The sequence below is a fragment of the Mastigoproctus giganteus genome, chromosome 3, assembly GCF_048544385.1.
Source record: "Mastigoproctus giganteus isolate SK-2022 chromosome 3, ASM4854438v1, whole genome shotgun sequence".
NCBI lineage: Eukaryota > Metazoa > Arthropoda > Arachnida > Uropygi > Thelyphonidae > Mastigoproctus > Mastigoproctus giganteus.
The window spans coordinates 235,937,173-235,949,216 of NC_143577.1; the positions used below are offsets into that span (position 1 = coordinate 235,937,173).

General features: G+C 35.1%; 1 protein-coding gene across 1 annotated transcript; it reads right to left on the reverse strand.

The window, feature by feature from the left end:
- Positions 1–341: 341 nt before the first annotated feature.
- LOC150088899 (alpha-ketoglutarate-dependent dioxygenase alkB homolog 4) lies at positions 342–11,462 on the reverse strand. The gene is made up of 4 exons (XM_090370351.1): positions 11,337–11,462; positions 10,360–10,506; positions 7,290–7,508; positions 342–1,022 (listed from the first exon to the last, which is right to left on the reverse strand). The coding sequence occupies exons 1-4, from the start codon at positions 11,460–11,462 to the stop codon at positions 342–344; spliced, it is 1,173 nt and encodes a 390-aa protein (XP_090226477.1).
- Between the last annotated feature and the right edge of the window lie 582 nt (positions 11,463–12,044).

Genomic DNA, 12,044 nt, shown 5'->3' on the forward strand with positions numbered 1-12,044 from the left:
TCAAAGCCACTGGTTTTGAAACTATTTGCTTCATCATCAGACAACAGGTAGCCTCAATTGGTTCTGAAACTAGTCACAACAGTGCCTTTGAATTTTTAAAGAATAATGCATTCACCTAATGGGTGATATCACTTAATTAAAGATTATATTAGTTACTTTAGGTTGACTCGTGGATAAACTGTTTCTAAACAGCCAGAGCTGAAGCACTGTCATTAGAGAGGAACTGCAGCATCCATAGACAGTCACAACAAAAAGATATAATGCAGAATAACATTATTTTCTAAAACTATTTGAATTACCTGCAGTAAAAAAGTATTCTGCTTCTTTTTTAAAGAATTATATTATGTGTTATGAACTAATCCTTTTGCCCTTTCTAGCAACTGTGTTCCTAGTTTTTCTTGAACTCCACCTTTAAGAAATTCTTTTGACAGTTCTCTAAATGTCATGGCAATTCTCCTTGTCACAATATTTTCTCTGAATATGGCATGATTCCACTTGTAACGAGCATCACTCGACAAGATTAAGAGTGAACGACATGGAAGTGGTATTCTTACTACTGGGAGAGAATTTGATGTTACTTGATGTGATGTAACATTAACACCAGTTGTTACTTCAAAATTAACATTATTAGCATATAAAGTGTCAGTTTCACATTGAAAATACCCATTTTTCCCACTTTGTGAAAAGTCTAAACTATTATGTTGATCTTTCCATATAGTCTCTGTGGTGATCATCTGTTCCTGTTCATTATTTTGAAGTGGCACAAGTGTTAACACAGAATCAGAAAGCAAATTGATAGTAACTAGACGTTCACCCCATAACCAACAGTCATCAACATGCAGATCTATGGATGATCCTCGTTCTGAAGTATACTCCAGGTGACACAGTTCAGCAATCTCAAAATTAGTTAACTCTGGCACCAAATGCAGCTTCTGTTGAATATCTAATGTAAATGCTGGCAATCCTTGAAAATCAGCCATTTTTAATTTTTTCTTCTTAAAGTTCACTTTAGGACCAAAATCCTGAAAAAGATATTTATTTTATTACATATTAAAACATTTTTTAATTTGTCTTTTACAAAATTTTACTAATCTGAAAGGCTAATAAAGCATTCTGCAGTTTCCAATTAATCATCTAAGCCAATTTAAAAATATATTGAAAAAAATTTAAATATGCATGTTGTTTGAGAATATAAGCAAAATATTTGAATGTGGTTAAGAGGTAACAATACATGAATATATATATATATATATATATACAGTGGTGAGCTATGAATATTTTAACAATGGGCTCGCAGTTTTTCCACTTTCTACCAAGTAAATCTGATTGGTCACGGAAGTGACGTCATCCGCGGCTTCTGCTAAAGGCGCTTCCCACGCTGGGACTACTAGTAGTGTGATTATTTCGCGCGACGCATTTTTTGTGGCCGGTATGACATCTCGAGTCAGGGGCTGATTTAGAGGGTTGGACAGATATGGCTTATTACCATTTAACCATGCATATAAGTGAATGTGTAAAACATTCCTAGGTCTATCTAAAAAAAAAAAAAAAAAAAACTTAAAAACCTTGTTTACAATGATAACTGGATAAGACAGTGTATGGAGTTCTAACTTTTAGAATCTTTGAATAGCATGACGTCACAATCATGCTTCCTGAAGTTACTACTGCAGTAAGTATGATTGCAACAATACAAATATTTGTCAACAATTTCTTTTTTCATCTCACATTTTCATTAAATTTCATTGTAAGGTTCCTCTAACAGCTGCATATGTCGCTTCAAATACAAGATCAGTACATCAATCGGTGCTATTTTACAGAGATATTTGGATAAGTTACACTCGCAAGTATACATCTCTTACTTTAGTTATCATAAATCCATTGTTTCTTGTCTTCCAGAAATTATGAAAATCTGTGAATGATCAAGAAAATATTTACAATAAAAAAGCTCTTTTATTTCGTAAACATATATATAAATCAAAATACCTAAAAGAAACAAGAAGGATGTTTCGCATAAACCATCTACCGCACGTGCTCGTCACACGCCCAACTTTTTTATTATTTTATTATGCACAACTATGGAAATATAATGGATACATATTTTTCATGATAAAATGTTAATATTGTGAATAAAAAATAACATGAAATATTTCTCATATCACAAATAACATAAAACCTATCACAAAACATTCCACAATATAAAAACAAATATTACATAAAAAACTTTCTAGAAAAGTACACAAAAAATCACATATTACATGAAAAAAAATTTATTTACAAGATTAATTAATTTAAAAATAATTTAAATAATAAAAATAATTTAAAAGATAAATTAATTTACAAGAAAAATTTATTCTAAAAATTGCCATGTACAATACTTCTTTATTAAGATTTGTTGTCGATCTCCTGCTTTGTTCAATAGCTGAGCGATGATTACAGAGGAATGATTTGACGTAACAATCCGGATCAAATTGAAGCAATGGTTTTCCATTTAGATGTATGGTCATCATAATCTGCAATGTGTTTAATTGTCAACATTATTCATTCATTTATTCATGCAATATTATTATTCGCTGAAAGCTCACTCAGCTTCAGCACTGCTAATCGCGATGGTTTCAAAGATATTTCTGGCTTTCTTAATCAATTGAAAAGGGAATTTCAACCAATTTTAAAGATAAATTGTCTTCGACAAAATCTCTAAAATCATTAACTTTTATTTCATATTTTATCAGAAAACTTAAATTTCTTATTCAGTTTTCACCGGCTTGCCACCGAGACGAAAGTTCTTTCACATTCCACGATTTCCAGTAGCGTATGTTTAAAATTTCTTTCAATGGTATCGTTATTTTCTTTATTTAATTTAAAATCGCCCTGTCGCATTAATAACTTATCCTTTAAGGAAAAAACAATGCATTTAATAATCTGTCACGAGGTATTTTTTTTTTACTTTCGATTTTGATTCCATCAAATTCTTTCCACTTCAACATGCTCTCAATTTTAGCTTCATAATTTCCTTCAGAATTTTTTAAATTAGCAATAGCATTCATAGTTTGAATAATTAATTTATATGCTTTTACCATTGTGATGCTGCGACTTTGTAAAGCTTCTGAAAGGTAAGGAGCTCCTGCAGGATGTCGATCATTAGCGCTAAATGGTTAAGAAATTCCAAATTTAAAAGTCCATTTAATAATCCTGGATTATTTAACTTCTGATTCAAAATGTTTGCACAAAGCAGGATGATTCCTCCAACCCACAATTGCCATCCAAGCTACACGTTGCTCATTGTCACCCAAACACACAACCGATCTTTATAGTTTCCACATAAAGTTCTTTAGCAATCATCCTTAATTTGTGCTAGTTTTTTGGAGATTGGTAATACAGTTTTTTTTTTTAAATTATTGCCTGTATGGCATTATATTTTTGAACATTTTCTACACAGTGAAAGGCTCGACAAAGTTTCAAAATCTGCCAACATTTCATCTTGGTAAAGTTTACTTTTTTTTTTTTTTTTTTATATGAAACCCCCAAACACGAAAGGTATTAAAACCTATAGTACTTATAGTGCATGGGTTGAAGGAGAAGTATGGGGGGAGGGGGATGCTTAATATCTTAGTTTCCTCAATCCCCCTTCTACGTTGCTACCGTCACTAGTTCTTTGAATACAGTGCAAAATGTCGGAAAACATAGACAGGAGAAATTTACTGGAAGACATGGATCACTCACTTCTCCGAAAAACATACACCCGTTTGTCGGAGTAAATGGGAACCACAACACAAGTTGACCAGAGGCTATAATCCGTGTTGTGTCGAGAATCTTCTTAACCCTCCGACTGGATATGGAAAGCATATTGACTAGTGTGACTGCATAGGTTTTACGGACACCACTAACATTGTGGAACGGTAATCCCTTTCACCCTTAATTCGCACTTTCTAATTACCTAAATTGCCTCAAGGCCAGAGGTGAGAACAATGCATACAAAGTTGTCTCTCCTAATCCATCGTTATATGGAAATTTTCTTCGTTCAACGAAAACTATTTTAAATGTAATTACCAAGGGGAATCAAAATATTCGCTATAAAAAAGTTTGTTAAACAGAGGTCCAACTGTAATTAAATCAAAAATGAAGCAATTTTAAAATATAATTGATCGATTGCACCATTAAAATGCTGGGAATGGGGCCTCGTTCGCCCCACCATAGTTTCCGCTGTGGATTCTCAATAATTGCATTCAGGATTTCATTCGTAAAATAAATGATCGTCTCAACAATGGGCTCGCAAATTTTAAAAAAAAAATAACAATGGGCTCTCGCGAGCCCGCTATAGCTCACCACTGTATATATATATAACCACGATGACTGAAAAAACAAAATAGGTTTTTATTAACACTTATATCAATTACAAGCACAATATTGATATTAAATTGTTATCTGGTGATGTTTTCAGGATTCTTTCTGAATCCTATCATAAGACTTAAGCAGGGCTGTAGGCTAAGAAAGGGGAAACAAAATTAACTAAAGGATAGATTCCAATTACAGTCAAATGCAGTGAAATTGCATAATAGCAAAATCCGCAATCATTTATAGCACTAAAATTAAAACTGTTATTTAAATTAGGGAATATTAATTACATGTTTAGTTTCACTGATACACTTCTTTTAGATATGGTAAAAACGTACATATTATAAACTGGATTAAATATACAGCAGACTCTCTATTAACCGGGACACTTCAAGACTCCAAATTAAAAAAAAAAAAAAAAAAACGACCAGAAATCAAAAAACATTCAATTAATAACTAGAATAGGTATAAACAGATATTTTGCAAGTCGTAAATAAGCGACAAGCAGCATTATAAGTCGTCATTGGAAGATTAGTGAACCTATTATCTTGCAATCCCTGCTGTCTTCGCACCAGCTGCTCAAAAAAAAATTTTTTTTAAAAAAGAGACCTCTAATGTTTAGTTTCTTTTAGTGCACCACATCAATTGCTGTGTTCCGTTGGAGTGCAAAAGGACAAATTTTGTTTCGTTATTTATGTCAGAAATGTTGGAAGTTTTTTTATAGTAAATTTTTTGTTTTTTTTTGTTTAGAAATCGTGAAAATGATGGATAAACGCAAAAGAGTTGCACTTTCAGTTAAACAAAAACTTGGAATTATTCAAAAGTTTGAAAACGGTGCACTTGTTAAATCTCTAAGGAATCATTATAATAAGGACGTATCAAAATAGCCAAACATTAACAAGTATCGTGCAGAATTCAGATTTGTCAATAATAATATAGTAGCAATATGTTATTAGTCATTCCCGAGTTACGTAAAACTCGACGAAGTAAGCCCTGGAACGTATCTCTTAGGTATGTTGGGGACTTTTGTATTTTTGGATTAACCAGGAAATCGATTATCCAGGATTTGTTTTAAAATTACCATCTATCCCAGAAAATCGAGAGTCTACTGTATATAAGAGCAAACAAGTATAATACTAGTTTGCTCATATACATTTAATCCATTTTATACTGTGCAAGTTTCCACTTAATGTGTACCATAAGTGTGTTAATAAAAACTAACACGTAATTAATATTTGGGAAGCTTTATTGCAGATTTCATTGTTCTATAATTTCATTGGGAATTTATTGAAACTATAATCTATCCCTCAGTTAAATTTTGTTTTCTTTCTTAACTTACAGCCCCACTTAGGTCTGATTATAGGATTTGGAAACAATCCTGAATTGAAAGAATCCAGATAACAATTTAGTGTCGATATTGTGCTTGTAATTGATTTAAGTATCAATAAAAACCTGTTTTATTTTTAAAATCCAAATGGTGTAATATTTCACCCAGTTACTGCAGTTATTTAATTAAACCATGTTGGTTGAGCTCCACTTATAACATTTTAACTGCACAATCATTTACAGTTAAAGGGATAAATTTAAAATGGCTAGCTGGCTGGTTCTTTTGAGAGTTTTTCGTGCAACAACTACTTTGGCCAAGTACTTCTCATTGTAACTATGGCAGGAACCTCAATGTTGAATGTATCCACATTTGTTTATTCATTGCTTCACAAGGATTGGAGTACATCACTACCTTTATTCTATCAGTATGTGACGCCTGAACATTAGATGGTAGGTATCCGGCCCAGTGCAATGTGAAAGGGATGAAACCAGCTGTGGGCAGCTTCTGCTTCTGAATTGGCTAAGTGGCCAGTCATACAACATTAACTACACAATATTACACTTGTTTACTGCATTGATTGGCCTTTACCTGTGCAGTAACAACAAAAAGGTTGGCAGGGTGGTAAATGACAGTAATGAAAACATGCTACTGCAAAAGGATCTAAAAAAGTTAAGCAAATGGACTGAGAAATGGCAACTGAAGTTTAATATTGATCAATGCAAAGTATTGCATTGTGTAGTCAGATATGAAGTTCTCTGAGCAGTGCAGACAGGCTGCCAAAACAGCCCATGGGGTTTTGTCAATGATATACAGGAATTTTGCTAGCAGGAATAAGGAGATGATTATACCATTGTATAAAGTAATGGTCAGGCCACATCTTGAGAACTGCATACAGGTCTGGAGGTGTGATTTTAGGAAGGATGTAGAGCTGCTGGAACAAGTACAGAGAAGTGCAATGAGATTGGTGAGGGAAACAAAGGGGTGCTCTACCAAGAAAGGCTTCAGTTCTGCAAATTGCAGCATCTGCAGACTAAGCACCTGTAAGGTGATCTCAAACACCTCAATCAGATCACCTTTCAATGCACTGAGCTTGCTCAAACCTTTCAATGGTTTGAGCAAGCTCAATGCTGATGAGATTCTTTCTCAGATTATGCATGAGGGGGCATAGATAGGTGAAATGGGAATTTTTTTTGGTTGATGCTATATATAAGCTTGCTTTCTTGCATCATATGCCACTACTTATGCTAATAAATCACAGTGAAATTGCTATGGTATGGTCGGGGCTGCATCACACAATAAATAAAAAAGCATGTCTTTACAGGCAGTTTGTATGTTGTGTAAGATGAAATATCCAGAATGATTTATGAAGGAAACCCCTGCTCCCACTGCCTTAGATTGGCTGACTACAGTCTCAATAGAAGAGTAGCCTTTATAAATGCTTCCAGTATTTGACAGGGTATGACTCCAAGTTTTCCACTTGTATGATGTCAAATAAGTGGTGACTAACCATATTGTCACAGAAAATTAAAAATTACATTTACTAAGAAATGAGTACCACTACACTTAACTGTATTGAAAACAAAAAAAAACCAATCCCACAGGTTGGGTGGCTATTAAAACTGATTCATACCTGTTTTCTCCTTCCTGACTGTGACGGAATCCATGGAATTTTATCAATGTTAGCAACTAGAAACTCTTCTTCGCCTGAAGTTATAAAATCAGGAATCACACAAAGCCCTTTCAAATTAAAAATTGTGCCACTATGACTGGGATGGAAAGAAAGTTCACTGTAGGGATCAACTCCTGCAAAAACTTGCCTGCACATATAACAATAACTATACTCTTGCACCTATGGACAGATACATTAATTAGAGTCATGAATTGATAAATAAGTAACTGAAGAGCTAGAATTGACTAAATTGACTGAAATATTATGAGCCAACTAAAATTTTTAGGAGCTAAGCATAAAATGGTATGAAATTCATTTTACTTATCATTTCATTGCAATCAGGTCTGTTCTGCTGATTGCATTTAGTATTTATATTAATTATTTATTAATGCACTACTGCATTTATGTTTTTATTTAACCTTTTACAATTCTAACCTTCAATTCACTTCATATGCTTTACAAAATGTTAGCTGTATTAAAATTAGATTAATATTGTTACAAATTGAAGGTTACAGTTCAGAAAAATTTAACTTTTTACAATTGCTAACTGTTTGCAACATTGCTCTCTCACTGAAAGGAAAAGATATCTCCCTTTGTGCGAAAATACCAGTTCTATAGACTACATGAAGTCTTCAGATTTGGGCCATTTGTGTAGAGCAACAGTAGGTTATTCATACTGTTTATTATGAAACAGGTATTTTCATCGAAACTGCATTGAATATTTTTTTAAGTTAAGGATCAGCATGAAATACCAGTAATCAACAGATGTAGGAGCTTGACTTGATAAGAAAGAACTTTCACTGTACAAGTCAATGCACAAGGAGATACCAATTTTAGATGTAATTTTAGGAATTCTTCAGCAGTGGCACGAGAAACTAATATTTGAAATGTTTTAGAAATTTCATTTCATTTTTAGTAAACCATGTATATGATATTTGTAATTATTAGTCACTTCATTCACATTATTCTTAGATGCATGAATAACAATTATAGTAATTGTTCAAAATGTCCACCTTCTGCCTGATTACAGACCTCACATCGACGTCTCATGGACTCGCGAAGATGATGTCAAATTCCAGGCATGTTTTGTATTGTCTCACAACCTACCACAATTCGATTGCGGAGAGTTTCCACATCAGCTACCGGAGTCGAATACACCAATGACTTTAAATGGCCCCACAAAAAGAAATCTAATGGGTTTAAAACAGTGAGCGTGGAGGCCAGGCAGTTGGTCCACCTCTACCTATCCACCGACCAGGAAACCTTCGATTCGGGTAATTGCAGGCTAGGTGGCTGAAATGTGTGGGAGTGCCATTGTGCATGAAGTGTGCTTGTTGATGAATGATCAGTGGCATGTCGTCCAAGAAATCAGACATTGTTTTCCAGAAAGTTTCTGTATGCCTGCCCTGTGAGTTTGTTTGGAAGTACGTGGGGCCCAAATAACTTATCACCAAAAACACCCACCCAGATGTTGAGGCTGAACCGCTGTTGGTGATGTAATGGAAGAATTGAATGTGGGTTTTCCTCAGCCCATACATGCTGATTGTGAAAGTTTTGGATTCCGTCTCTTGTGAACTGTGCTTCATTTGTGAATATCACTAAGGCAGAAAAGTGAGGAGTTGTACCACATGCTGCAAGAACCACTGGCAGAAAATTACTCGCGCAGGGTAATCTGCTGGTGACAAGGCCTGTACCCATTGCAGATGGTAAGGATACAGTTGGTGTTCTAGCAACACACTCCAAATAGTTGAACGTCCAGTTGCATTGCTATTCTGCGTGTGCTGATTCCAGGAGTGGCATGCACAACATCCAAAATCTCCTCCTCTACTTCAGGAGTCATAGATCTTGGTCGTCCCTCTGTCAGCAGCACAAGGTGTAAAGGTCCTCCCATGTTCACAAAGGTGGCGATGGATACCTTCAAACGTTTTCCTGTCTGGACATCTTTGTTCTGGGAACCTTTCGTGGTGTAAACGACAAGCCTCCAGAGCATTGCCGTCCACCAAACCGTACATAAAGTGCATATCCGCTTGCTCCTGATTTGAGTAGATGGTCAGAATGGAAAACCACCAGATTCTGTCAGTACTTTGTGATGAAGGAAATCACCTGCAGGAGATAAGACATTCCGGTTAATAATTCAGGAACCAAGCATTTCCGTAACTATGTTGATATAAAATATTTTTATTGTCTACATATGAGGAACTCATTCAAGTTATGCCATGTATTGTTGAGACACCCTGTGTGTGTGTGTGTGTGTGTATATATATATATATATATATAGTGCAAAAAACAAGTGGTACCATGAAGGAGCCATATCTGATGAGGAATAGGGTGGTTATGACCACAGTTAGTATTAGTAATACATGGCATAATGAGCAAGGAAGTAATCGTGCTCTACAACTGCTTCAATCACCACTAAGAATATTCCTTCCTCATTCATTTTACCAATCCTCCTTAGGTTGTTTGTTTGGTTTTTTTTTTTTTAGGAGCATTAGCAACTAAGGCCTTATTGCTCCGGGGATATGCGGTGGTCATTCGCTGACCTTTCCGCATCCTCCATATTTGGTGGTCATGGGCTTGAACCCCAGTCTAATCAAGAAGCGTGTGCTACACACTGCTGCTCCTGCCCACCTGCCCAATCCTCATTAGGGCCTTATACACTTCAGACCACATCTTCTAAGCCATAGGGATAATACTTAGCACTCTTACCAATCTAGTCACTGTTCTTTCCACCATTAGAAGTCTACTTTTTTTTTTTTTTTTTTATATGCAGCCTCCAGTATCCCAAGCGTGGTTTCACCATAGTCATAATATCCAGCTTATCTCTACTTGAAAAATTCTGAAAAATCATAAATCGAACATTGTGCATGCTTCTGTTTACATTGTACATGCTTCTGTTAAGTATGTTGAACATCTTTCCATATCATAATTCTCAAGCCTTTCTCATTGTGAATATCCTTTAATTCTCCCACTGGTGTATAAAGTACACCTGGGTTTCTGTCCCCTTGCATTTAGTAGCATTAAACTGCAATACCTTGTCTTTAGTAGCATTAAACTGCAATGCCTTGTCTTTAGTAGCATTAAACTGCAATGCCTTGTCTTTAGTAGCATTAAACTGCAATGCCTTGTCTTTAGTAGCATTAAACTGCAATGCCTTGTCTTTAGTAGCATTAAACTTTGACTGTCATTTTTTCAGACCATATATACAGTCAGTCTGAATACTTGGGAGCAGCATAGCAATTGTTAATCACCTTCCCAAACTTTAAGTTGACAGTAAACTGACAACTTCCCTATATTCTCTTATCAATATCATTTAGGAAGATAAGAAACAAGAGAGGTCTAAGCACTAATCCCTAAAATATTTTACTTATTACCCCAGGACACTGCATTGAATACCCATTTATTACTCACCTCCTGCCCAATTTCCATCACTTCAATGCTTGATTTGATTTTTGATTTGGTAGTTGTTGGCGCATCGGCTTCTGTGGCCATATTGCACCTCCCAAGGTTTTTGCGGTACTTTGATCCAAGCCCGAGGCGGGAATCGAACCCGCGACCTTTGGGTTGCCGGGCAGGTACTTTACCCACTCGGCTAGCCCGGTCGGCGACACTTCAATGCCCTGATGGAAATTGGCTGTTATGTATGATGCTCTAATTTAAGCAATAACCTTTCGTCAGGAATATATAACTCTTACTAAAATCCGCATATATATAATATCAAAACGGTTTCTTACATACTCTACTGCTTTATAATCAGATCACAGAAATTTAACAGATTAGTTGGGCAAGATTTCCCCTTCACCAAACTATACTGAGACCCATTTAAGGATAATCATCAACTCTGTAATCTTACCACTCAATTATCTATAATTGCCCATCATTTCTTTAGCTTCTCCCTTGGGGAGACATTGGCATGTCTGCAATCAAGGGAAATATATGCTGAACTGTTTCAAATACCATTCGTATTATTATCCAGACATAACTAATCTTTAAAACAAAGTTTTCACTTACTTTATCCGAACATAACATGACACTTGTTTTATCAGGGTTACATAACAGACAAGTCCTTATACCTTTGCAAGCACATGTTTTCACACCAAATGAAAAAGATAACGATGACCTTACACCGTTCGACATTTTCAACTATTACACTAACACAACTCTAAGCGAACAGTGCCCTCTTTGAATAAATAGCCTAATATGGGAGTACCAAAAAAAAAAAAAAAAAAAAGAAAGAAAAGATTTTTCTCTCATTTTTTTTTAATATTTCAAAACTTACAAAGTCATTATAATGGTTTGATTTTTCTTTCTTTACTTATTTTTTCATAGCAACCAATGTACCAGTGCTATAGTTAACAATAATCCTTTCATATTTCACGAAGATTTAGATGGCAAGTTTTTCAGAACATATTAAGTGACCCTTGAGACAGGGTGAATGTGCTTAAGAAAGAGACTTAAATTTTCATGAATGGTTTCCAAGAGATTTACGGATTGTGTGAACAAAATAAAGTGATAAATTTAATTGGCGATAATGAGGAATTTCACCGGCATAATTCATATTCATATCGCAGGAGCACAGTGGATATAATCACCGTTCTACCAAACCAGAACTGATTTCGAATCTCATCAATAACTCCAGGAATGTTATAGACTTTTTTCACAACATGGCTGAGTTAGTGAGTCTCAGGCAAGGGTTGCTTAGCTTTATCTAGCCGAGGC

Excerpts from the sequence above, each read along its gene's own strand:
- LOC150088899 (XM_090370351.1), bottom strand. The coding sequence starts at position 11,462 with ATGTCGAACGGTGTAAGGTCATCGTTATCTTTTTCATTTGGTGTGAAA. Across the intron at positions 7,509-10,359 it reads TTAATGCTACTAAAGACAAG|GTGCAAGAGTATAGTTATTG; the intron begins GTATTGCAGTTT and ends ATCTGTCCATAG. Across the intron at positions 1,023-7,289 it reads AGTCAGGAAGGAGAAAACAG|GATTTTGGTCCTAAAGTGAA; the intron begins GTATGAATCAGT and ends TATCTTTTTCAG.